General features: G+C 43.1%; 1 protein-coding gene across 1 annotated transcript in view; it reads left to right on the top strand.

The window, feature by feature from the left end:
• The first annotated feature begins 12291 nt into the window (after positions 1 to 12291).
• The window catches only part of FBXO28 (F-box protein 28), a 28413-nt gene continuing 13002 nt past the window's right edge, over positions 12292 to 27702 (top strand). Inside the window, exons 1-2 of the mRNA XM_045877673.3 lie at positions 12292 to 12598; positions 24520 to 24629. Coding sequence (XP_045733629.1) covers positions 12332 to 12598; positions 24520 to 24629 — 377 coding nt within the window. The 5' untranslated portion in view covers positions 12292 to 12331. The remainder of the gene's footprint in view (positions 12599 to 24519; positions 24630 to 27702) is intronic.

Here is a 27702-nt window from a genome sequence, read left to right as displayed (position 1 = left end):
GGTCAGCAGACAAGGTAGGACAGGACTGGCGGAGGTTCTCGTGACTGTGTCTGTTTTTGTCATTGATGTAAGAAGCCAGGTCACCACTGAATGGAGTCGGGTGGCGGGGGGCGGGGGGGAGTATGGAAGATCTGAGAACAGAAGGGAGGGTATGAAATAATCACTTAGGAAAATGGTGGGCAGAGTGAACTTGGGAAATGTACAGTGACTGCAGAGCAGCAGGGAGGCCCACCTGAGGGTGGTGATCGGGAAGTTAAAGCGAGAATGGTCAGTACAGTTGCATATCTGTCAGCAGCCATGCTCAGCCTGCTAGTGCAGGCAGGGTTAAGTAGAGAGTATGCTAACCACGTTCGAGCCCGAAGCATGACAAAGCAATAAGGGCAAGAGAATAGAGGTCCCCTGCCTGGAGAAGTGGTAATGAGTCCCCGAAGCTTGAAGCATCGGGCAGGAAAGTGCCACGAGCCCGACGAGGGGCAGTAAACAAGTCAGTAGGAGCAGCAGGGGTAGCTCCAGGGTTCAGAGGATGATCAACATCGAGGTAAGAGAGTGAACTGCAAAGACAGACGCTTGGAACACGTTTGACGAAGTTACAGAAAGTGGTAGGCACAGAAAGTGACCATGGATGGGAGCAGCTAAGATTGAAAAGAGAGGATCCCTGAGAGCAGAGGGACGTGATGGCATGTGCTCTGTTTCTAGATTTATGATGCTTTGGTGTCTGGGGCTTCTCCGATCTGGGGGAGGGGTTGCCCCTCCCAGGGTCAGCATATTCCTAGAGAGAGCAAATAACCTGCCTTTGGACTCAGACCAACCCATCCAGACTCCACCCAACTCCTTTTATCAGCCTCTGGCAGTTCAGAAGAGTGTCCCCTTGCCCTAAATCACCCCAGGGGCTGGTACTAGACCCTCCTGTAACGCAGAGCCCACCAAAATTATTCCAACTAGGCAACCCTACACTCGGTCAACTTGCTCATCCTGCTTCACCAGTCCCTCCCTGTGAAAGCTGCGTGAAGGCTCTGGGCCAGACTTCCCCGTTCCCCCTGCTCTCCCACATGGCCTGGCCTGGCAAGGCCCTTCTCTCGGGGACTGCAGGTAGCAAAGACTTCCTTCAAGGGGCTGTCTCTGTGTCTGTTGTCTTCCCTGATTAACACAAAATCCAAAGCACATTTAGAAACAGAGGATAAAGAGAGAATCAGGGAATCATAGTGACTATTCGATAAATTAGAGCTACGGCTAGCATTCTCTGGACGGCCCAAATCAGACACATTTTCTCTCCTCCCACCCCAACCTGGCCCCTTCCTGTCACCCTCGCCTCCCTCAATGGTATATCAGTCATCCTGATGTGAGACACCAAGGCAAAAGAAAAAATTAAATTTCCTTACTGCTTACAGCCCACTGACAAGTCCTTGAAACAGGCAGAGTGACCTTCCTCTGGGCGCTCAGCTGCCTTGATTAATACTTGGCAAAGGGCAAGAGGCAACCTTAGCCCAACCCCCCAAGATCCTGTAAGTCTACTTTAACACACAAAAATTCCTTTGGAAACTCCCTTTATCTCTACTCCCCAAGATACACGTTGGCAGTCACCACCCAAGCATACCACCCACCGATATACATCCGAAGGTCTCATGACTAAGGTTTTACTAGACAGTATAAAATGACCTTTTCCTAACAGCTAGCCCCCCTCCCCGTCAAGGTTCTGGAAACCTTACTTCCAAATTCCTTATAGACTTACGCTCTCCCTATCCCCCTCCCAACTTGAAAGTATAGAATCAGTCACTCCTCACAACCGCAGAGCAGCTCTTTCTGCCCACGGGTCCTGTCCCCGAGCTTTAATAAAACCACCTTTCTGCACCAAAGACGTCTCAAGAATTCTTTCTTGGCTGACGGCTCCAGACCCCAACATTTTCCTACATCAATCCTGCTACTGAATTTATAGGACAGTGTCGTCTTTAACTTCTCCAGTACCGCATTTCTAGTACTGTTAGTTTGTTTCAGGCCTGTCAATTTTAACGATTTTTAACTCTGTGTGTATTTCTCTTTTCCACTCTAAAAGTCACTCCTCTAATTCAAATCCAAAGTCTTATTTTTCCTTGACCATCCTCCTAACTGGCATCCCTCCGAACCAGCTCTCTACCTTCCAATCTAGTCTCGTTATCACCAGAATTACTCCCCCAAAACACACAACTGACCCAGTCACTCCTCTACCTCCAAATGGCTCCCAACTGCCCACAGCAATGATTATCAAGTGTTTGCAGATTGTTGGTTTTAGAGAAGCTGCCTCAGGGAACAAGAGGGCGATCGAGTGGGCAAGTCTTGGACCGTCCACCTGGCTTTACCAGAAAAGGTCTGTATTAGGGTTCTTGAAAGATTTTCACTGTAAAAAAAAAATTTCGCTACTGTATCAGTCTGAGTCCAATAAAGAGAGAGAAACCATAGAGTAATTTGAGCAGGAAGAGTTTAATATTGTTCCCTGGAGGGGAGTGTATGAGCAAAATGACCTCCAGAGGCCAAAGGAGCCGTAAGACGGACACCAAAGGCTGACAAGTCCTGCTTGACCAGAAATGGCTTTATTAAGGGGACTTAGGGAAGAAGCAAGTCTTGGGTGGCCACCAGATAAGATCTCCAAACCCCAGCTCCTGCAGGACCTGCTTTCACAGCCCTAGAGGCTAGGAGTACAGCTGGGGCCACCCAGGGGTAAGGCTTGAGAATCAGGGTGTGTCATAGTCAGATCTCCCTGCAGATCAGGGACTTGTGCCTTGAGGGCACAGGGACGGGTGTGATTAAACCAAGGGAAGAATGGGGCGGGGGCTGCGCTCCGGAAGGTTTCTTGTCAGAGTGGCCATCATGCGGGATTTGTTCAAGATGACAGCAGTTGGTTCACACAAACACCAAGATTTCATAACCATAGCAGTGGATGGGAACGAGACACTGCCTAGTAAGCAAGAAAGAGGGCTCTAATGCAGGCTCGGCAAATAGAAGGAGCAGCCACAGCTTGGGAGCTGAGATACAGCCTCCAAGGGAGAGGCTCCCTTGGGGCTGAGACCCAGCCTCGTTGGAGGGCACAGCAGTGGCTGGGAGGATGGCCGAGAATGGCTGTGGGGCAGTGCTGATAGGATGGGCTGGAAATCTGCCCTCGGGAACTCACCAAAACCTGATCTCCAGGACGCCAGGGAAGGCTGTTCTTGGGGAGGTGTCCCAGGAGTGGCACTTCACCACTAGCCACCCAAGGGAGCAGGCGGTGCCAGGGGAGGCCGTTGGCCACTGGGTGCCACTGACGACTGTGCACCACAGGAGCTGGTGCCCCAAGGAGTCCGCAAGCAACCCCCTACCTGTTGCATAGTTCACGCTCTTTGCTCTTTTCTCCTTTTCTTTGAAATGCCCTCACCCCCTCCTTCGCTTGTTCATGAAGAAAGCCTCAGCAAGGACCCCAACACCACCATCCTTCTAGGCCAGGCTGACCTGTAACCTCTTCTATGAAGTGTTCCCTGACGCTTCAACTTGGAAGTAACAACTCCTATTTAGATGTTCGCATCAGTTTTGTTTGCAGACTTTGCGAATGGGCGGGAGGGCACAGGTTGCTGAATCTCTTGGTCTGAAGAATGTTCAGTCCAGGAAATGCAACTTATCTTTCTGAATGTACAACTTTAGGAAGACTGTGTATGAGGAAATGAGGAGGTACCCAGTGGGGTCAGTTCTGCTGTCCATGTGACGATCAATACTGCAGCCAGGGGCGCCTGGGTGGCTCAGTCGTTAAGCGTCTGCCTTCGGCTCAGGTCATGATCCCAGGGTCCTGGGATCGAGCCCCACATCGGGCTCCCTGCTCGGCGGGAAGCCTGCTTCTCCCTCTCCTACTCCCCCTGCTTGTGTTCCCTCTCTCCTCGTCTCTCTCTCTGTCAAATAAATAAAATCTTTAAAAAAAAAAAAAAATACTGCAGCCAGACCCCATCCTCTTGAGGGTGGGAAACACTATTTATCTTGGTGTCTTCCCAGCATCTTACCTGTTTGGCAACCAATAAACATTTGCTGAACTGAAGGTCAGTGGGCTATCTTTCTGTAGAGTCAAAGCTTTAAACTAAAAAGAAAGCATCTAATGATAGCATTTCAGGCATTGGCCACAACAGGGAACTTCTCATCTGGTCACAGGATGGGTCTTAAAAAAGGTACTTAAAGAAGAACAAAGTTGGGCGCCTGGGTGGCTCAGTTGGTTAAGCGACTGCCTTCGGCTCAGGTCATGATCCTGGAGTCCCGGGATCGAGTCCCGCATCGGGCTCCCTGCTCAGCAGGGAGTCTGCTTCTCCCTCTGACCCTCCTCCCTCTCCTGCTCTCTGTCTCTCATTCTCTCTCTCAAATAAATAAATAAAATCTTTAAAAAAAAAAAAAAAGAAGAACAAAGTTGGAGGCCCCGCACTTCTTGATTGATTTCAAAATTTGTTACAAAACTATACTAAACAAAACATTGTGGACTGAGGTACTAGTGTAAGAACAGACATACAGGAGCCTGGGTGGCTCAGTCAGTGAAGCATCTGCTTCGGCTCAGGTCATGATCTCAGGGTCCTGGGATCGAGCCCCAAGTCGGGCTCTGCGCTCAGTGGGGAGTCAGCTTCTCCCTCTCCCTCTACCCCTCCCCCTGCTCATGCGTGCTCCCTCTCTCAAATAAAATTTTTTTAAATCTTAAAAAAAAAAAAAAGACAGACATACAGACCAAAGGAATAGAGTTGAGCGCCCAGAAATTAACTCTCATATATATGGTCAAATGGTCTCTGCCAAGGTTGCCAAGACCAATCAATGGAGAAAGGGCAGGCGCTTCAACAAATGGTGCTGGGAAAACTGGACAAACACATGTGGAAGACTGAAGCTGGACCCCTCCTCACTTCATATACAAAAATTAACTCAAAATGGATCAAAAACCTAAATGAAAGATCTAAAACTATACCTCTCCTAGGGGCGCCTGGGTGGCTCAGTTGTTAAGCATCTGCCTTCGGCTCAAGTCATGATGGGATGGAGCCCCACATCAGGCTCCCTGCTCCACGGGAAGCCTGCTTCTCCCTCTCCCACTCCCCCTGCTTGTGTTCCCTCTCTCACTGTGTCTCTCTCTGTCAAATAAATAAAATCTTAAATAAAATAAAATAAAATAAAATAAACTGTAACTCTCCTTAAAAAAATCATAGAGAAAACTTCATGACGCTATATTTGGCAACAATTTCTTGCATATGACACCAGAGCACAGGCAACAAAGACAAAATAGACAAATGGACGACATCAAACTTGAAAACTTCTGTGCATCTAAGGACACAATCAGCAGAACGGAAAGGCAACCTACAGAATGGGAGAAATTATTTGCAAATCATGTATCTGATAAGGGGTTAATATCCAGAATATAAAAAGAAGTCAGACAACTCAGCAACAACAAAACTAATACCCCAATTAAAAACTGGGCAGAGGGGCACCTGGGTGGCTCAATTGTTAAGCGTCTGCCTTCAGCTCAGGTCATGATCCCAGGGTCCTGGGATCGAGTCCCACATCGGGGTCTCTGCTCCGCGGGAAGCCTGCTTCTCCCTCTCCCACACCCCCTGCTTGTGTTCCCTCTCTCGCTGTGTCTCTGTCAAATAAATAAAATCTTTAAAAAAAAAAAAAAAAGGGCACCTGGGTGGCTCAGTTGGTTAAGCGACTGCCTTCGGCTCAGGTCATGATCCTGGAGTCCTGGGATCGAGTCCCGCATCGGGCTCCCTGCTCGGCAGGGAGCCTGCTTCTCCCTCTGACCCTCCCCCCTCTCATGTGCTCTCTGTCTCTCTCATTCTCTCTGTCTCAAATAAATAAATAAAATCCATAAATAAATAAATAAATAAATAAATAAATAAATAAATAAATAAATAAATAAAAAACTGGGCAGAGGGGGCACCTGGGTGGCTCAGTTGGCTAAGCGTCTGCCTTCAGCTCAGGTCATGATCTCAGGTCCTGGGATCGAGTCCTGCCTCAGGCTCCCTGCTCTGCAGGGAGTCTCCTTCTCCCTCTGCCTCTGCCTCTCCCCCTGCTTGTGCTCTCTCTCCCTCTCTCTCTCTCAAATAAATAAAATCTTTTTAAAAATAAATAAATAGGGGCGCCTGAGTGGCTCAGTCGTTAAGCGTCTGCCTTCGGCTCAGGTCATGATCCCAGGGTGCTGGGATCGAGCCCCGCATCGGGCTCCCTGCTCTGTGGGAAGCCTGCTTCTCCCTCTCCCACTCCCTCTGCTTGTGTTCCCTCTCTCGCTGTGTCTCTCTCTCTGTCAAATAAATAAATAAAATCTTATTAATAAATAAATAAATAAATAAATAAATAAATAAATAAATAAAAACTGGCAAGGGCGCCTGGGTGGCTCAGTCCGTTGAACGTCCGACTCTTGGTTTCAGCTCAGGTCGTGATCTGGCGATTACAGGATCATGCCCTGCGTGCTCAGCAGGGAGTCTGCTTGGATTCTCTCTCCCTCTCAAATAAATAAATAATAAAAGCTTCAAAAAAAAATTTTTTTTTAATTTTTTTTTTTTAAGATTTTATTTATGTATTTGAGAGAGAGAGAATGAGAGACAGAGAGCATGAGAAGGAGGAAGGTCAGAGGGAGAAGCAGACTCCCTGCTGAGCAGGGAGCCCGATGCGCGACTCGATCCCGGGACTCCAGGATCATGACCTGAGCCGAAGGCAGTCGCTTAACCAACTGAGCCACCCAGGCGCCCAAAAAAAAATTTTTTAAGAGATGTCACAGATGGCCAACATGTGAAAAGATGCTCAACATCAGTAATAATTTGGGAAATGCAAATTAAAACTGTTGTGGAGAACAAAGGTAAAAGAAATATAGAAAAAAATGAAATTTCCTTGCAACTTACAACCCATTGACAAGTGCTTGAGACAGGCAGAGTGACCTTCCTCTGGGAGCTCAGCTGCCTTGATGTTAATACTTGGCTAAGGGCAAAAGGCAATCTTAGCCTGACCCCCAGGATCCTGTAAGTCTACTTTAACATATAAAAATTCCTTTGGAGGGCGCCTGGGTGGCTCAGTTGGTTAAGCCACTGCCTTCGGCTCAGGTCATGATCCTGGAGTCCCGGGATCGAGTCCCACATCAGGTTCCCTGCTCAGTGGGGGGTCTGCTTCTCCCTCTGACCCTCTTCCCTCTCGTGCTGTCTCTCATTAAAAAAAAAAAAAAAAAAAAAATTCCTTTGGAGACTTCCTTTATCTCTGCCCCACAAGATACACATTGGCAATCATCTCCCAAGCATATGACCCACCGATATACATCTGAAGGGTTTCATGACTCAGGTTTTACTAGACAGTAAAAAATGGCCTTTTCCTAACAACAGCCCCACAAGGTCCTGGAAGCCTTGCTTCCAAATTCCATAGAGACTTACACTCTCCCTAATCCCCTCCCAACTTGAAAGTATAGAATCAGTCACTCCTCATAACCGCAGAGCAGCTCTTTCTGTCCATGGGTCCTGTCCCCGAGCTTTAATAAAACCACCTTTCTGCACCGAAGACATCTCAAGAATTCCTTCTTGACCGTTCGCTCTGAACCCCAACATTTTCACATTAGCAACCACAGGCAACTATCCAAAAAACAGAAAATTACAAGTGTTGGCAAGGATGGACAGAAATTGGAACCCCCACACACCGTTGATGGGAATATAAAACTAAAATAGTGTAGCTGCTAAGGGAAACAGTATGGCGGTGCCTCAAAAAATTAAAAATAGAACTACCACATGATCCAGGAATCCCACTGCTGTGTATGGCTCCAAAGGAATATTATATTATACAGCCCTTAAAAGGAAGGAGACTCTGACACACACTACAACACGGATGAACTCTGAGGACATTATGCTCAGTGAAATAAACCAGTCACACAAAAAACAAATATTAGTTGATTTAGATGAGGTATCTAGAGTAGTTGAATTTGTAGCAACAGAAAGTGGAAATGTGGCTGCCAAGGGTGGGGGGCAGCAGGGAAGGGGGAGTTGTTTAATGGGTGTAGAATTTCAGTTTTGCAAGATGAAAGACTTCTGGAATTGGTCGCACAACAGTGTGAATATACTCAACACTACTGAGCTGAACACTTAGAAATGGCTAAGATGGTAAATAGTTGTTTTTTTTTTAAGATGATAAATTTTGGTTTTTTTATTAGAATTAAAAACATAGCTAATTACAATCTGTAGAAACTCTCAAATCTCTCTTTTTTTAAAAGATTGACTGATTTGAGAGAGAGAGCACAAGCAGGGAGGAGGGGCAGAGGGAGAGGGAGAAGCAGGGTCCCTGCGGAGCAGGGAGCCCAACATGGGACTTGATCCCAGGACCCGGAGATCATGACCTGAGCTGAAGGCAGACGTTTCACCAACTGAGCCACCCAGGTGCCCCCAAACCTCTTTTTAGTCTATGAGCTCTATGTTGTAAACCTGCTAACAAATAGGAAAACCAATGCCTGGTTTGGATTTCCTCTTTTTCATATATAAAGTCCTTTTTCCAGTGGAGGTGCCATAGCACAGGTCACCCTTCCCCACACCCGACTGCACCCAAGCCAACACATCCTGACCAGGAAGGCTGATGGATAAGGGGGATCAAAATAATGTACATAACGGACAGTGTCTGCATTGTAGTAAATTGACTTAGAGGAATTCAAAACTCCACCCATTTGCTCTATCAGTTCATCTTCATATGTGTGAGATAAAAGAAGAAAGGTAACGCTATTCTCCCATGTAAACATGAAACAAGAAACACACAGATCTTGAGATGCATACTTCCATCCTATACCAGAGATCACCATCTTGCAAAGGTCCTATAGTACTCGACTGGTACAAAGCCTCATTTAGAACCCAGAACTCCAGGAAGTTCAAATATTTGTTTTAGTTACAAGTATTTGTTTTGATTGGAAAGCATCTTCAAAGCAAACTTTGATATCAATAATTGAAACGAAGAAACAATGTGTTTTGAAATTTTCTCTATTAAAAAAAAAATGTATAGGGAATATAAGGGCACCAGATCCATATCCATAAATAGAGTATAGTTTGAATGAGCTTACTGGCAGGAAGTGGCTTAAATTGTTTCCAAAGTTGTATTCTGTTGTGAAGATCCGTGGTCAGTGGACCCTAGGTTAACTAGTTGACCACCACAGATGGAGAGATAAGGGAGTAGGAAGGCTTTTCACAAACCCATTTCAAGCAAAACAAAACCGGATTTAACTAGTGGATTTACAGAATAAATTAAGTTAGGGATGATTCACTTTTTAAAGGATTTTCTAAGTTTCCTTTATGAGAGTTGCCATAATGTAATTTGGGACGCCTGGGTGGCTCAGTTGGTTAAGTGACTGCCTTCGGCTCAGGTCATGATCCTGGAGTCCTGGGATCGAGTCCCACATCGGGCTCCCTGCTCGGTGGGGAGTCTGCTTCTCCCTCTGACCCTCCCCCCTCTCATGTGCTCTCTCTCATTCTCTCTCTCTCAAATAAATAAATAAAATTTCAAAAAAAAATGTAATTAAAGCATAGTTCCACTTATAGAAGTCCGATTTTAACTAGCCTATTAAGAAAGTATCAAACTTGGGGGTGCCTGGGTGGCTCAGTTGGTTAAGCGTAGGACTCAGTTTTGGCTCAGATCGTGATCTCAAGGGGCTCCATGCTCAGTGGGGAGTCTGCTTGAAGATTCTCTCCCTCTGCCCCACCCCACGCCCCGGCTTGCATGCAGGCACACTCTCTCAAATAAATAAATGTTTTTAAAAAAAGGCAGCAAACTTGAATAAAATGAGGTTTCATTTCAGACCAAACTGTAATAGGTTTTATAGAGAACAATACCCTAAGTAAAAAAGTGAACTTACAATGTATTAGAGGCGATGAAACAACATTTCATAAATTTGCAAGTATATCAGAAACATTTAGGCATAAAGCATTTATGGAATGCTAAACATGGGGGGCAGAAAAACGAAAGAAAAACTTTAAAGGGTCTCACAATTGCAACAAGATAGGTGAAGTGACCAGTTGTTTAAGAGCCTGTGAATGGGGAAGTGTGCCAATTCTTTTTTTTTTTTTAGTTTTTTATTTAAATTCAATTAGTTAACATATAGTGTATTATTTGTTTCAGGGTTAGAATTTAGTGATTCAGCAGTTGTATATAACACCCAGTGCTCACTATATCCCGTGCCCTCCTTACTGCCCGTCACCCGAAAGTGTGCCCATTGTGACCAGCGAACCCCACCCCCAGTTAATCTCGTGTTACTTGCACCCTTGCCCATAGCCCTTACTCACACTTAGCTTCTCCTGCAGTTTCTGCATCTACTTTGCAACCCTTAGATTCCAAACCAGAGCTGCAAAGGAAGGGACACACTGAGACTGAGATTAAGACCCAGGACTAAGAAGACAAAGCTTCAAAATTTAGTCATCTGTGCGCCCTTACCTTTGTTATAGAATATTATGAGAATATAAAAATATAGAAATATTAAGCATTAACCTTAAAAATAAGTCAGTTACTTTCCCTGTGAAAGGGGATTTGGGAACAGCAGAGAATTGCAGTTTGCGACACACAAGCTATGACAAGACCACAGGCAAGTCCAACATATGAAGGAGAGGAATGTGGTTTTATGGTCAAGAAGGAGGATGTTGGGAGGGTTGCTTTGAACCAAAGTCCACTGGAGAAAAACAGGAGTTCGGGGTGACGGTGGTTTGTCACCGGCCGCGCTGGTGGGGTGCTCACTTCCTGTAGGAGATGCAGTGCCCATCTTTCCCTGTGGGGGCCTGTAATTCGGGATTCTTCCCTGGGGAGGGTTCTTCTGTTGGATCTGTAGTTGACCTTGAGTGATGCGGCTCCCCCTTCCAACCTCCCCTTCTGCATCCTTTACTGATTTTCACAAACACAACCTTTAAAAAGTTTTTATTTTGAAATAATTGCAAAAAGTACAAGGAACTCTTGTATACTCTTCATCCAGATCCACCACTTATTAACATTTATTATATTTGTTTTATTAATCTCATTCTCTATCAATTGAACCATTTGAGATCAAATTGAGATATGCCCCTTTACCTTTAAATACTTCAACGTGTATTTCCTAAGAACAAGGACATTCTCTTAAGAGCACAATAAAATTATCCAAATCAAAAAATGTAATGATTACATTATCTAATATATAATCCATATTCAAATTTTGCCAACTGTCACAATAATGTTCTTTTTAGCTGTTTTTCCTAATCCAGGATCCAATTCAAAATCACCCATGAACGTAGTTATCTTACCTCGTTAGTTTCTTAATCTGGCACAAAATGAGAACGTTTTTGAAGAGCATGGAACAATTAACCAGATTTGCCTACCTCAAATAAAGGTTATGCTTTTATTTTTTTTTTTCAGCAATACTATCTTGTGTCACGTTCTTTTGAGGATATCATATCATGACGTACACGATGTCCATTCCTCTCAAAACGCCTGATGTTAGCGTTAATGATATGATTATGGTAGTTGTCCACCAAATTTCTCTATTGCAAACTTATTTATCTTTGTAATTAACATGTAACTTGTGGGGAGTTATTTTGAGACGACCTACTTTCTCCTTTTAGCATTTTTTGATGACTCTTGCCTAAACCAATGTTTTTGAGATACAATTCACACAGTGGACCAACCACTTTAACATACTGGTTTTCGTGTACTCGCAAGGTTGTGCACCCACGCTCTCCAACCCTGAAGCATCCTGGCGGGATGCGTCTCCCTCCTCTCTGCACGTCCCCCGCCGCCCCCCACTTCACCCCCGCAGCAGGGCCCCCGCCCCGCAGCCGGACGCCTTTCCCTCCCTCCGTGCCCCCGACCCGCGAAGCCCGCCCCTGGGTCCTCCGCCTTCCTCGGACTTGGCGGCTGCATACATCCCCAGACGAATGTTGTCCTTGGGTCTGGCTTCTCTCATTTAGCACGAAGTTTTCAAGGTTCCTGCACACGATAGCTTTAATCAGTACTTCACTCTCGTCATTCGCCTAAAGGGATCATTACCTGGTTCTCCACAAACGACGACGCTCTAACACACGTCGCGTCTATACTCGCCAGGCAACACTACTCTCCCCGCCCCGCGTCAGGAGGAGCGCCAAGAAAACCGCGCCGGCGGACAGCACTCTAATGGACAGGGTTCCCTCGCCCTCCGGTCCCTGCCAGCCTCGGATCAGAAGGCCTCCAAAGGTCGCCTCCCCGGGACGGACACCGCCGGGCCTCACCAGCACCTCAAGCGCCCGGGGCCGCCGGCCACCGCGCAGGCTCCGCCCCTCCGAGGCCCCGCCCCCGCGTCCCAAGGCGGAAGTGACGCATCGGAAGCGCCCCTGGTCCCCTTGCAGTGGGGGGAAGGAATCAAACCCCCAAGATGGCGGCGGCGTCGGAGGAGCGGATGGCTGAGGAAGGAGGCGGCGGCCACAGCGACGGCGGCCCCTCTTCGGCCATCGGCTCTGCCCAGCGACTTCCCCCCCCGCCCCCGCCCCCGGCCCCGCAGCCGGGCTCCCAGGCGCCCCCAGCCCCGGCGCTGGCTCCCGACCAGCTGCCTCAAAACAACACGCTGGTGGCGCTGCCCATCGTAGCCATCGAGAACATCCTCAGCTTTATGTCCTACGACGAAATTAGCCAGCTCCGCCTGGTGAGGCCCCCGCGGGACCCCCGCCGCCCCCTCCGCCGGCCGAGGTCTGGGGAGGGGCGGAGAGGGGAGCGCGTCCCCCGGGGGGGGGAGCCGCAGCCGGCTCCAGGACGCGGAGTCCCGGTGCCGGGCGGCGGGGTCGTCCCCCCTTCCTGCCGCGGGGCTAGGGTCTCGCTGCCCCGGCCCGGAAGCGGGGCGGCGGCGGGAGTTGGGCGTCCCAGCGCCGCCCGGCCTGAGCGCCGGCCCCAAGGCTCCGGCCGCCGCCTTTTGTGCACCAGCGTCCAGCCCCTGGCCGGGCCCAGCCAGGTTTGGTCGGTCCGCAGGAATCACGCACTGTGTCTCCCCCCGCCTTCTCCCCCAACCCCCGACCCAGGTTTCCCGGTTGGAGAAGATGAAGTAGGGTCGGGGAGGCCTCCCCAAACCCGGTGGGGCTCCGAGGGGCGTGAACGCCATTTGGTGGCCCCAGCTCCCCAGGTGACCAGTAAAGTAGAGCCCACCGAGAGCGCGTCCGGCTCGGCCTCGCCCCGACACTTCCCACCCTCGGGGAGCACCTCGCCCCTGGACAGGGTTGGTTTCTCTTGCAGTTCATTTTCTAACTAGTGACTTAACGCCCACCCGCCAGCTTCAAATCACAGTAGTTCAGTGATTTACAGAAAGGAGGCATTTACCTCGCTCCACAGCGTGGACTGAAGGTTTGATGAATGTCTTAGTTCAGTAAGATCTTTTGCTTCCTGTCGGGGGATTTATCTTTAAGTGGGAAGGAAATTGAAGGAGGTGGACATTTTGAAGTGATTGCAAGCCGACTGTGTGTAGGGGCTAATCTGTGTTTGGAATTGTTTATAAGAGGACAAAGACATATTTCTGAATGTAGTGTGGACAGCATTTTCTCGTTCATGTGCCACATTTTAGGTTTACACCTCCGGTTTAAATTTGATTCTAATTACGTTTGGAAAGGAGATCATACTTTTTAAAGAAAGTTTATTAATTTGATTCAAACTGATGACCAGGTTTTTTTTCCTAGTCAGCCCAGCAGGTCTACCACGCCAGCCTGCAGAATGGAAGATTCCTCAGTTGAAAAGTCATATTTCAAAATTGATTGTCCCTGAATTCCCCAAACATGTCATCGTAGAATTCCGTATAGAATCTTAAATATTCCTTCCGATTTTTTAAAGGATGGTGTTTGATCAAGATTCATGCTGTACATAGTTGGGCATAACATTTGATTGAATTGAGCCTCTCAGCCAGACAGTGGCTTTGTAAAGCTTGGAATAGTCACAGTTTTGGTTTGTAAATGTAGGGGAAAACTGGTTTTTTGTTCGTCAGTCGTGTACTTTTTTTAAAAATTAAAAACATTTTTTGAGGGGGAAAACTAGCTTCTTAGGACATCCCACAGTTTATTAATAAATGACATCTCTTTCAAGTGAAATATTCAGTTGCATTCTTAATTTTAAAGCAGTCCTCTATTCTAGCTTTTTAAGGGTACAGATTTGTAGTTTCAAACAAAGATTTTTCATAAGGAGCTCCTTACCATCCCCTGCACCACCACCCTCTCCCCCCCCTGCCCCCCAAAAGATTCTGCCGTCAATTTTATGTCTCAAAGATGGGTCTTTTCCCTCTGGTTTAGTAATGTTTCTTATTCTTTTGTTTACTTAAGGTTAATAGATAATTCTTAGATTAAGTGGTTAATCTTTTGTGGGCATTTGGAAGTGTCTTTGGTTTCAGATTGATTGGCTCTGTGTTGTAAGGTACAATTCAATTCAGGTAGCATTATAAAAGAAGATGTTCTTTCTTGCCACTAGATGTCAGCATTAATTTAATTGTGGTCTTTTAATGAAATTGGCAGGGTAGAAACAGTGCCTGGTAGGTGCTTTACTTATACCTAATGGGCTATTTGCCAAAAAATCAAGGAACTTTAGTATGTATGCTGCTATCTGGAGTACACATTACATAGGTCCTTTCATTTTAAGTATTTTTTTTTAGTGGAATTAAGGCTGGATATGCTTTGACGAGAATGATATTAATTAAGAATAGAATTAGTTTCCATAAAGCTAAATGTCAACTACTCAGTGGTTGATGAACTAGTTTATGTATTGTTTGGATGTTTGGATTTTTTTCTTTCTTCCCACTTTACTTGCCTTATTAGGACCTCAGTTGTAACTGTGGTTAGCACCTAAATTAGAGGACAGGCACACAAGCCATGTACTCATTACTCTGTATTTTCTTTAAAAGATTTTCTCTCGGTTGAAACTGCTAAAATAACATTTTTCAGTTCTTTGTGCAGTTTAGTTGATGATAGTCTTTGCTTCCTGTTGCCATGAATAATTGAAATTCGACTCTCCAGTCCAGTTCTTACCAAGGGATTGTCCAAATGCCTATTGAATTGTTGGTTTGTTTGTTCGTTTTTCCTGCCATTGACTATTGCTCCAAAAATGTACCCAGAGCCTAGAGATACTGGTTACACAGAAATAGCTCTTTAAATATTTAACTCTTCCAATGTATTTAAAATTATTTGGTGGAACACAGCTTTTGAAGTGACAAAACTTGTACTTTGAGTTGTTTTTTCAGTAAGTGAGACAAATTTGTGCTGATGCAGCGTTAGACTGTCACCTAGGCCCTCTTGATGGGGTGAGAATTTTTGAAACAAGTGGCAAAGGTTAAGAAGTGAGGTCCTACCCCCAGTTCGGGAGTGTATCTAAGCCAAGTTTGAGCCTTTGATTTAGACTTGTGAGCATAGTGTTCTCACTCACTGAAAAATGAGTATGGAAGGCTTTTTTAAAAGCTGTTTCAGAGGGATCCTATCAAATTTTTTCCTCTATGATTTGAGTGGGGAGCTCCTATAAATTTAATGGAATCCTGTTAGTGGTTCAGGACATAAATATGACTGAAGGTTAAATTCAGAAGTCTTGCTCATTATCTGGAATGAAGTTTTCTGGTAGGTAACAAAATACATACATACTTTCATCCCGAGCTATTTCTCTAGAGCACTCTAGCTAGTTAAATCTGTTACCCGTTTATAGTTCCTTTTTCATCTTTTGTTCAAATAGGTTAGAAAATTTTATAGAGAAGGTTGATTGGTAGGAAATATGAAGGAAAATGAGAAACCATTACTCTTTTTTTTTTTTTTAATAGGCAAGCGCTTTTCCTTATTATCTCTTGCTCTATGCCAGTAGTTCTCAAATTTTTTTTTACCTCGGGACATCTTTATACTCTTAAAAGTTATTGAGGACCCTAAGAGCTTACCTTAGAAAATTCTAGAAGACACAGGAAGAGACAGTACATACTTAGCGGTCAGAAAAATAATGTTATGTGTCATGTGGCCACTGGAAGAGTCCACTGTATATTATGGAAGAAAGAGTAAAAATGGCAAATAATGTCTTAGTATTATGAAAATACTTTGGCCTTGGGCGCCTGGGTGGCTCAGTTGGTTAAGCGACTGCCTTCAGCTCAGGTCATGATCCCAGGGTCCTGGGATCGAGTCCCACATCGGGCTCCCTGCTCGGCGGGAAGCCTGCTTCTCCCTCTCCCACTCCCCCTGCTTGTGTTCCCTCTCTCGCTGTGTCTCTTTCTGTCAAATAAATAAATAAAATCTTTAAAAAAAAAAAAGAAAGAAAGAAAATAGTTTGGCCTCACAGACTCTCAAAAGGATCTTGGGAATCCCAGGGGTCCCTAGACCACACTTGGCAAACCATGGCTCTTTGTGGCGGTGTTATGGAGAATATATTCTATGCATTGATGATTTGTGGTTTTTCCCCACCATCTCATCATTGGGTTATTTTTATTAACAGGTACTTAAGTACAGGTTGGAGATTATAATATTTAGGGGACAATTCATTTTTCCTGCAGATTCTAGTCCTAAAGTGAAGGGTTCAACCAGTAACCCTGCCCAGAGTGTCATGAAGACGGAATGGACACACCTTCCTTGAGCACACTTAGAAAGCACCAGAATAACAAATGCAAAGATAAGAAATACAAGACTGTTGAGGTTAATCGGGAGCACTTAATCAGAGGCTTCCTCAAGATAGTGAGTTTTTTATCCAGTTTATCCTTAGTAAAGGTGAGAGAACATTCCCAGCAGAAAAGAAATGACGTACAATATAGTGAAGTGACTGGAGCAGGGTGACTAATTAGAGCTATGAGGTGATTGTCTGAAGTGTCAGATGTCCTAGATTAGTGCTCAGACTCCCCCCTTTTCCCACCTTTTTTTATTTCTCAGACTGGCCAGATTTAAGAAACTGTTTTGAGAACCTACGGGGTTGACACCTTTTGCTGGGGGCAGCAAGTAAGAATGTTGAGAAACAACTTCCACCTCTTAACATCATCATCATTTCCTAACAGACCAGAGGCACCTGAACAACCTGGTCAGCAGAGCAGGGAAGATTCAGACGGTATGGGAGAAGGTCCTAGCTTCCAAGGATGGCCTATGTGTAGGATCCAGTCTCGCGATGTTTAGGAACCAAAGATAACCCTTGATCGAGGTTTCTCCCGACCACCTACTTCTAGCGTCTTGGACTTAAGCTCAATTGAAACAGGCATCATCAAGCTGTTGAGTTTCCCAAACATGCTAGGCCTCTCACAGCAGGTGCTGCTTCTGCCTGCAGCCTCTCCTTCATCCCCCCTCCTAGAGAGTATCTGTACCTTCAGAATACACCTTAAGTGTCAGTACCTCAGTACAGCCTCTGTGCCTCTTTTCTGAACCTCACTGGGTAGTACTTCTGAGTTCCCAATGCAACATGGTTGTACTTACAGATTCTATTGGAATTGTCTTTGGAGGGGCCGGTTGGGCACTGAATTTAGGCTCCTCGTACCCTTTCATCAGGAATCCCAATGGCCTTCTGTAGTCTGTGATTCAATATGAGTACTCAGTGTTTGTTGAATTAATGAAGTAGTTCTTAAAAACACTGCACTAGGGACACCTGGGTGGCTCAGTCGTTAAGCGTCTGCCTTCGGCTCAGGTCATGATCCCAGGGTCCTGGGATCGAGCCCCGCATCGGGCTCCCTGTTCCGCGGGAAGCCTGCTTCTCCCTCTCCCACTCCCCCTGCTTGTGTTCCCTCTCTCGCTGTCTCTCTCTCTGTCAAATAAATAAATAAAATCTTTAAAAAACAAAACAAAAACTGCGCTACTCCAAGTAAAGGATAGAAAATAAATGTCATTGTGAAATAAATGTTTTCTGGATACACTATGGTAGTGCTAGAAAATGCGCTGCTTCATATTTACCTCCAACAGAGGAGAGGAGAATTTTTTAAATTTAAGACCATTTTAAGAAGCTTGGGTGACTAGAAAAATCTTCATAATAAGGATGAAAATTGATAAGGTGATGTGGCTCGTATGTGATACTAAGAGTCGCCATTTGTATTAGTGCGTCAGGCTGCATTGTAAGCAACACTCCGTTCCTATATTAATGAGAATGATGGTACAGATCATCAAAACCAGAATAATCAGAAAAGCTGTTCTATTTGGCTTCTAGGCGGTATTATAGAAATCCTGGGAACAGGCTTTTCTTCCTAATTGTTTTGCTCAGGCTAATATTTAAATACATTTTTAGGGGCGCCTGGGTGGCTGAGTCAGTTAAGCGTCTGCCTTCAGCTCAAGTCATGATCTCGGGGTCCTGGGATCAAGCCCTGCATTGGGCTCGCCACTTAGTGGCAAGTCTGCTTCTCCCTCACCTCTGTGATCTCTCTTACTCTCGCTCTCAAATAAATAAAAATCTTTAAAAATAAAATAAATTTATATTTTCTTTCCAAGTGAACATCTAGGGGGGATACCCAGAGAATTTAAGATTTGTTGTAATTTTTTTTTAAATTTTGTGTTTAAATTCAATTTAGCTAACATACACTGTATTATTAGTTTCAGGGGTAGAATTTAGTGATTCATCAGTTTACATATAACACTCAGTGCTCATTACATCAAGTGCCCTCCTTAATGCCCATCACCCGGTTACCCCATCCCCCCACCCAACTCCCCTCCAGCAACCCTGTTTGTTTCCTGTAGTCCAGAGTCTTAAAATTTGTTATAATTCTACCTGCAGATAATTAACTCTGTGTCTCTCTGTATATGGTATTACGTATTAGACAATCCACACCGTGTAGACAGAATTTTTTAAGTGATTCTATCACCCATCATTAACTTTTTGCCACATCTGCTCTATCTCTTTCACTTGTGTGCTCATTCTTTCCCTCTCTAAATGTGTGTTATATGTCCGCCACACAGATTATTTCACACACAGATTATTTCATTAAGCCATTTGAAAGTAAAATGCAAATACAATGACATTTTATCCTTTATGTAATCACAGTATTATCACTTCCCAGGGATTTAACATTACATTTTATATTCTAACTTCTCAGTTATCTGCAAAATGTCTTTATAGCTTTTTTTTGGTGGGGGATAAGGCTTTTGAATCTAGTAAAACATTGTCTCTTTAATCCAGAACATTCTCCCTACTTTTTTCATTCTTTAATGCAGTTGGCTTTTTGAAGAATCAGGGCAGATGGCTTATAAAATGTTCTACAATGCAGATTTGTCTCAATTGTTTTCTCATGATTGACTTCTGGTTTTTGAACTTTGAAAGAATTCTAGAAAGATTTTGGTCTAGCGCCATTTTTCTAAACTTTAGCAGTGTGGTGAGAACACCCACTAATGTCCTTAAGATCTCCTATTGCCTCAAGAAGTCCTACTTGAGACTCAGCCAGCAGTGTCTGTAGCAGTGGGTATTAGTCAAGACTGTGGCCAGTTGAGAATAGTTAGGATAAGTGTTTCACTCTGTAGAGCTGCAGATCACTAAATCTAAAAAGATACTAATTAGAAGCCTAAATTCTTAATTTCACTTTTGCCACTAAATAGTTTGATTGACTTTGTACAAATTACATAATTTCTTAAGGCCTCCATGTTCTCTCTCTGTAAAAAGAAAGAAAGGTTCCGGTGTCTTAAGTTCCTTCCAGTTTGGGGGTTATTGATAAGCAGCCTAATCGTTAATAATAACTTCTGGATTAATTGGAGAAAAGCATCAAGTATTCATTTGAGAACTTTAGAGCACTAAATAAGTACATGAAAAATCTGGTTCCATTACAGTATTTCCTCAATTCTAAGATATAATTTCATGTTTTAACATTTTTGAAATCAGAATGTATCTTGATCAACTTATATGTGTATTATTCTAGCAGTGCTTTTTTTTCCCCAGAAGAGCTTTTATTGAATTAAACAAAATCAAAGAAGTCCACCCTTTTATATTTCACAGCATCTAAGCCATCTGAAAAAGAAATGGTGCCAGTTATAATTGTAAGACCATTCTGATGTCAAATGTTAAAATATGAAAAAAATGTGCATCTTAGAATCAACTGAGATTTGATACTAAGATTAGGTGTCACAGGAAAATTGAAGGTTTCACAAATTTATGGCATATGTGTCTTGCGTTGTTAAGAAGGACCATAGGGGCACAAGAAATCAAAAAAGATTTCTAAGTAAAGCAAAGAGAAGAATTTTCATTACTACTTATGTTAGAAAGCGATGGAAAAGGATAAACATGGCATTTTAACTCTTCAAGTAATTAACAAAGAAAACCACATGTCCTAACTAGAGAGGCAGTAACAGAGGACCTAAACTAAATGTCTCTGCTGCAGACCGACATATTCCATAAGCTCCCTGGTATGTTGGTAAGTGTCTATTTTTGCTGATCTCTGAATGCAATGGTAGTTTTTGACATAGTCATCACCATTGTATATTAGACTCCAGAATTTTATTTTACTGTCGTGGGTGAATGACCAAATTGCTAGGATTTTTGTTGTATTTTAATAACCAGGAAACTAAAATTTCTTCCCGTCAGCTTTGGGAAATTCTTAAAATACCCATAGATATAAAGCTACATTGTATTTTTTTTTTAAAGATTTTATTTATTTATTTGACAGAAGGAGAGACAGCGAGAGAGGGAACACAAGCAAGGGGAGTGAGAGAGGGAGAAGCAGGCTTTCCTCTGAGGAGGGAGCCCGATTCGGGGCTCGATCCCAGGACCCTGGGGTCATGACCTGAGCCGAAGGCAGATGCTTAACAACTGAGCCATCCAGGCATCCCTAAAGCTACATTTTAAATGAGATAATTTTGCATTGCAAGTTAGCATACATCATCAGCAGCTATCATTAAACTGCCTACTGTAGGGAAAATTAGGGTACAGTTGACCTTTGTTTTCTGTTTTGTTTGTTTTTTAAAGATTTTATTTATTTGTCAGAGCGAGAGAAAGCACAAGCAGGGGGAGCAGCAGAGGGAGAAGCAGGCTCCTTGAGGGAGCCTGACACGAGACTCGATCCCAGGACCCCGGGATCATGATCTGAGCCGAAGGCAGATGCTTAACTGACTGAATCACCTAGGCGTCCCAACAGTTGACCTTTGAACAATGCAGGGGTTAGGAGCGCCAACCCCTATGCATTTGAAAATCCACATACAACTTCTGACTCCCTAAAAACTCAACTACTAACACTCTACTATTGACCAGAGCATTATCAATAATGTAAATAGTTGACTAACATATTTTGTATATTCTATATGTTAAAAAAGCTGTGTTCTTAAAATAAAGGGAAGCTGGAGAAAAGAGAATCATAAGAAGAGAAGATACGTTTACAGAATTGGACTGTGTTTATAAAAAAAAAAATCCACGTTATAAGTGGACCAGTGCAGTTCAAATTTGTGCTGTTCAGGGGTCAACTACTTCTGTTTTCAAGGGTCACTTTGCTTCTTTCTGAATTCTAAACAAAGGTATGTGATCTATTGTATCTTTGTTTTTGTGCTATTGGTCAATGCTTACTAGACATCCAGGAAAGAAAGAATACCAAATTAAATGCTGCTCTTTTCTACGATATTGATTAATGCTTAAAATATTTTTGACTTCAGCTTTTGTGGTGCTAGTCTCATTTGTCTGCCTTTGTGACCTTCTGTTTTCTCTTTTTACCAGCTTTTAATGATAATGTCAGTTGAGACTCTGTAAGCTTTTATTTTCTTATGTTATACTTGTTCATTTGGGGGTTCATCTACATTGATTTCAGCTATCCCCATGTGAAATTTCTGGAACCAGATCTTTAGTCCTAATATAGTTTCTTACAGAAAATAACCAACTATCCCCATGTGAGATCTTTCAAAAAATGGGTGGTCTTTTTAAAGTCATTTCTCATTACCATCTGATTTCCCTGCTCAAAATGTGGGAGATTTTATTCCGCTCAGATTTGCCTGCACATCTGATCTACCCTCAGAAGTAGGTTGCTTGGCAATGGTTTACTCACTCCAGACTCTGCCTTTGCTTGGGCCACACCTCTAACTTAGCAGTCCTTGTCCTCTTTGCGAAGCTAACTCAAATCTTGTATAATGTGAAGTCTTCCTTGGCTGACCTTATCTGCTTATTTATTTACCTGCTGATCACCCACACTAGTACTGGTCAGTACTCAGACACTGAGCCGAGTTTCTGGATTATTAGAAGATGTCTGCGTCCTAGTAGTTAGTAGATTCAGTGCGGCAAAATGCTGGTATAATAATAAAATAATTTAAACAGTACCCAGGAAACTATTACGATAACATTTGACCTTAATTTTTTCTCTGTAAATTTATTGCTGCTAAAAAATTATTTCCATTATTTCGTCTCAGAAATTGTCAAAGAGGTTGCAGAGTCCACAACGATGTGTTCCCTACCAGACTGTGTTAGAAGGTGCTTCACCTCAGATAGTTCTGGCAACAACAACAAAAAATGTTTTTATAGCCCTCAATTTTTATCCCCCAGCGGTGCTGCTTTCAAGTCTTTGGGCTGATACTATTTTGATATTATCTGTTGACTTTCTACTGTGAAAGATGAGAATTGAGCCTGCTGTATTCCCCCTCATCACACATACAGATGCTCTCCTCCTTCCCGCAATAACATAAAGTGGTTTTCTTTTTCCCTCACATAAAGTTTCAGTACCGTATCGTGACAATGTATTTATTTAGGACCGGGGCACTGGTTCTTCAAGTTTAGTCTAGGCCTCCCAGAGTGGTTCCCAAGACCCTTTCAGGGAGTCTGTAAGATCTAAAGTACTTCCATTATAGTTCTAAGTTGTTATTTCTGCGTTTAACAAGTGGACAGTGGAGCTTTCCGGGAGCCCTGTGACATGTGATGATGTCAGCACACCGACAGCTCGTGAAATGTGTGCTTGTGTATTATGTTTTCTAGAACTTTCTAAGGTAATACTTCAGTAGATTGAATGCAGAAGCAGATATGGCTATCCATTTCTGTTCTATAAAACTACATATCAAAGAGATTTGCAAAAATGTAACTCTTAAGTATTTTTAGAAGAGTTATTTTTCCTTTAAAAGTTATTTATGTTGGGGCACCTGGCTGGCTCAGGCAGAGGAGTGTGCAACTCTAACTCTTGATTTTGGGGTCGTGGGTTCGAACCCCATGATGGGTGTAGTGATTACTATAAAGCATAAATAAACTTTACGAATTATTGATGTTGATATGTATTGGTTTTGTTATTGTTATTTTTTAACAGACATTGAGCATATGTTGACAACTGGTTTAGTTTAGTTAGAAATAGATCCCACCAAATTCTAAAATATCATTTATTAGGAATTACTCTTAGTTTCATTACTTAAAATTTGTTATGTTTTTATTTATTTTCAACTGGAAAAGAAGTGTTTTCCTTAATATCTTTCATTTGGCATGCTATGATTTAGGAAGTACATAGTATTTAATACTAGAGTATTACAGCCTTCGTTAGCTTCAATCCAGCTTGCCAGAATTTTTGTGTATTCTCAGGAGAAAGCAGACATATCAAGAGTTTCATCAACATTTCAGTTTCAGCAAGTATCTGTCAAGCATTTGTGCTGGGTTGCTATGAGAGATAGAAGCATATGACAGCCCCCGCCTAATCGCCTTGGCCTTGATCTAGATTTTTCTCAATGTCTTGCACTTTCAACATCCACACCTGTACAGTGAGAACTAACATTCAAGTTGATTCCTCTGAGTCACTGCAAAATTCTCAGGGATCAAAGAACAAAAGTATTTTGTGCACTGGGTTTCATTAAGATAAAAAAAGACGCTGGCATGTCTCAGAAATAGAGCACCTATGGAACAAAGTGTTCCAGTTAGTACTAAGTTAAACCATTTATTTAACATAATTTTTACAGAGCACTTTAGGGTTTATCAGAGTGATTTTAGTGTGTATTGTTTCATTTAATCCTAATGATATCCCTATGAGTTAGATACTATCCACATTTTACAGAAGGCTGACTCAGTCTTTCAGGTGGCTGACTTGCTCAAGAATGTGTACAAGTTAGGTACAAATTCAGGTGTTCTGACTTATGATTCTGTGCTCTTACTGTATAAAAACCTTAAAGATTCAAAATAGTCGAGATTCTGCTACATATGTTAAAATATTTTATATTATAGAGGATATGATAGTATCTAGTATAGAGTAACTCTCTGTAGTTAACCCTGACTAGTAGAAATAAATAAGAATTCTCATTCTGGTTATAGATCATATAAACTTTATGAGAGGTTGGGCTTAAGTTTGAATGCACATTTTGAGCTAACGGAGAATTTTCTTTATTCAAACCGTTAAAATCCTTTTGAATATGTTGTTTTACTGATCTTCAGGACTACATTTTCTGACCACAGTAGTGGGGATACATTCAGAACATTCAGCCAATACCTAAAATAAAGGTAAAGTATTCCTTGCCTACACATAGTATTAATTTCTTAAGGTAATGCTACAAGAGTTATAAAGCATGAGGGGTTCACCTCATATATATATATATATACACATATACTGTATGTACAGATTTAGAGAGACAGCAGACTGGGGAACGGTACTGACACAGAACTTCCCTCTAACAGGAGTCTAAGTTAACTGTCTTGTTATTTATTTGGGTTTTACCTATTAAAATTCGTCCTTCTCCTTTTTCCCTGTAGGTTTGTAAAAGAATGGACTTGGTCTGCCAGAGAATGTTGAATCAGGGATTTCTAAAAGTGGAGAGATACCACAATCTATGTCAGAAACAAGTTAAAGCACAACTTCCAAGGTATGTTGTGGCTAGTGGTGGCAGTAATTTACAAATGGGAATTTTCTTTGTTTCTTGGTTGTTGTTGTTGTTGTTTTTAAGTAATGGCTATAGCCAACATGGGGCACCCCTGTTGTTTTGAGTTTTGTTTTTTGATTTGGGTAAGTTTACATATTAAATGGTTTCCAACTTTTTAGAGGGAAGGGTACCCAGATCACAATAAGTGATTTTGACTATGGTTCACCCATTCTCACCATTTCTATTCAGCATTATACTGGAGTTTCTAGCCAGGGCAGTTAGGCAAGAAAATGAAATAAAAGGCTTCCAGATTGGAAAGGAAGAATTTGTGTTCTCTCTTCATAAATGACAAGATCTCATATATATGTGGTCATATACACAAGGAGTCCTCTAATTGTTAGAGCTCATAAATAAGCTCCATAGGGCTACAGGATGCAAGATCAATATACAAAAAGGAGTTGTGTAATTGTATATACTAGCAATAAATGATCCAAAAGCAGGTTAAGACAATTCCAGGATGCAGGGATGGGCAGGGTGGGTAAAGGGGAGTGGGAGATGCAGGCTTACAGGGATAGAATGAAAAAGTCATGGGGATGAAAAGTACAGCATAGGGAATATAGTCCATGGTAGTATAATCACATTGTGTGGTGACAGATGGCAGCTACACTTGGGGTGAGCATGGCATAAGCTAGAGATGGTGACTACGTTGCACACCTGAAACTAATATAGCATTGTGCATCAACTAGACTCCAGAAAGGGGGGGCAGGGGCCTAGCTGGCTCGGCCACAAGAACATGTGATTCTTGATCTCGGGGTCGTGAGTTCAAGCTCCATGTTAGGCATAGAGCTTACTTAGAAAAAAAAAGATCATCCCATTTATAGTACCATCAAGAAGAGTAAGATACTTAGTAGTGACGATAACAGAAGAAGACTTGTCTGCTGAAAACTACAAAACATTGGTAAAAGAAATTTAAGGAGACTTCAGTGGAAAGACATTTCATGGTCATGGATTGAAAGACTTTCTGCTCTGAAGGCGGCAGTTCTCCCCAGGTTGATGTGCACATTCAGTGCAATCCCTGTCAAAATCCTAGCTGTGGTTTTTGTGGAAAACAACAGGCCCATCCTACGATGCCTGTGGAAATACAAGACTCAGAATAATCAAAAGTCTTGAAAAAGAGCAACAAAGTTGGTAGAGAACTACCACTTTCCAATATAAAAACTTACTGCAAGGCTGCTGTAATCAAACCAGCGTGGTGCAGACATAAAGACAGACGTGTAGACCGATGGAATAGAACGGAGAGTGTGGACAAGAAATCCTTACATGTTTAGTCAGTTGATTTTCAACCAGGATGCCAAGACAACTCACTGGGGAAGGAATGATGCTTTCCACAAATGATTCCGGGATAGCCGGGTATCTGTATGCAAAAGAATGAAGTTGGGCTCCTTCCTCATTCCATCTACAAAAATTAACTCAAAGTAGACTATATAGATCAAAGGTGAACGTCAGCGCTATACTGTAAACCCTCACGTAGAAACAGTACTGACCTCCATGAACTTGGATTAGGCAGTGGTTTCTTGGCTATGACACCAAAAGCACACGAGTAACAAAAGAAAAGAGTAGGCAGACTGGACTTCATCGGAATGTGAACTTCTGTGCCGCCAAGACGGCAAAGGACAACACACACAAGGGGAGAAAACAGTTACAGCTCGAATATCCGGTGAGGGACCTGCGTCCAGATTGTGTGAGGAACTGTTAGAACTCAACAATAAAAAGACACACAACCAGGTTGAAGGGTGGGCAAAGACATTTCTCCAAAGAAGAGAAACTGAAGGCCAGCATATACAGGATGCTCAACATCCATGATCCCCGGGGCATTGCAGATCAAAACACTGAGATAGCACTGAACACCCACTAGGATGGCCAAAGTAAAGAAGTCGTCTTGGGAAGGATGTGGGCAAATCGGAACCATCATAAATTACTGGTGGGATTGTAAAGTGGTTCTGCCACTTTAGAAAACACTTTGTTCCTCAAAAGGCTAAACATAGAATTACCAAATGATCCAGCAATTTCACTCCTAGGTGTATAGCAAAAGAAATGGAAATACAGCCACACAAAAAACTTGTACATGAGTGTTCTGTGCAGCATTATTCATGATAGCCAGAAAGTGGAAACAGCCCAAAAGTCATCACCTGATGATCGGATCATCAGAATACTGCTATGTCTATATGACAGAATGTCAATGGGCAGTAGAATGGAATCCTTGACACACGCTCCAACATGGATGAGCCTTGAGAGCTGTGCTCTGTGAAAGAAGACGGACACGAAATGCCACATACCATACGACTCCAGTTACTTGCTGTGTCCAGAAGGGGCAGATCCCTAGAAACAGAAAGTACGCTAGTGGTCGCCAAGTGCTGGGGAATTGGAGTGAATGATAATAGTTAACAGACTTTCATTGCATGGTCGTGAAAATGTTTAGAAATTAAATGGTGGTAGTGGGTGCACAGCTCCATATGTACTAAAAACCATGAAGTTATTTATACACATTAAAAGTGAATGTGAATTATTTCTCAATAAAACTTTAAAAGTTTAAATGAGCTAGGGGTGCCCAGGTGGCTCAGTTTCAGTTAAGCCACTGACTCTTGGTTTCGGCTCAGGTCATGATCTCAGGGTCATGAGATCCAGTCACACGTCGAGCTCCCCGCTCAGTGCAGAGTCTGCTTGAGATCGTCTCTACCTCTCTCTGCCCCCCTCTCTCTCTTTCTCTCTCTAAAATAAATAAATCTTTTTAAAAAAATTTTGTTAAGTAAAACTTTGAGCTGATTTTATGGGTAAAAACATACAGTCCCTTGTCCACATGTCCTTGTGTAATTCTTTCATTTCTCTTTTCTTTTTGATTCATATGGCCATTAGGCTTGATACAGCCAAAAAACAAGAAAAAACTGATTTTTTTTTTTCCCCCACAATAATTGATTAGTTAGTACTAGTCCTTGGCAGGGATTTCTGGACATAGCGATTCATTGATGGTTACAGTTAAATTATGACCCAATTGTAGGTATCAAATTAACAGGTAAAT

Source organism: Mirounga angustirostris, unplaced genomic scaffold, assembly GCF_029215605.1.
Source record: "Mirounga angustirostris isolate CCGP_5_RB_7025 unplaced genomic scaffold, mMirAng1.0.hap1 SCAF_6, whole genome shotgun sequence".
NCBI lineage: Eukaryota > Metazoa > Chordata > Mammalia > Carnivora > Phocidae > Mirounga > Mirounga angustirostris.
Note: the sequence above shows the minus strand (reverse complement) of the source record. Positions and strands in the feature narration are given on the sequence as shown.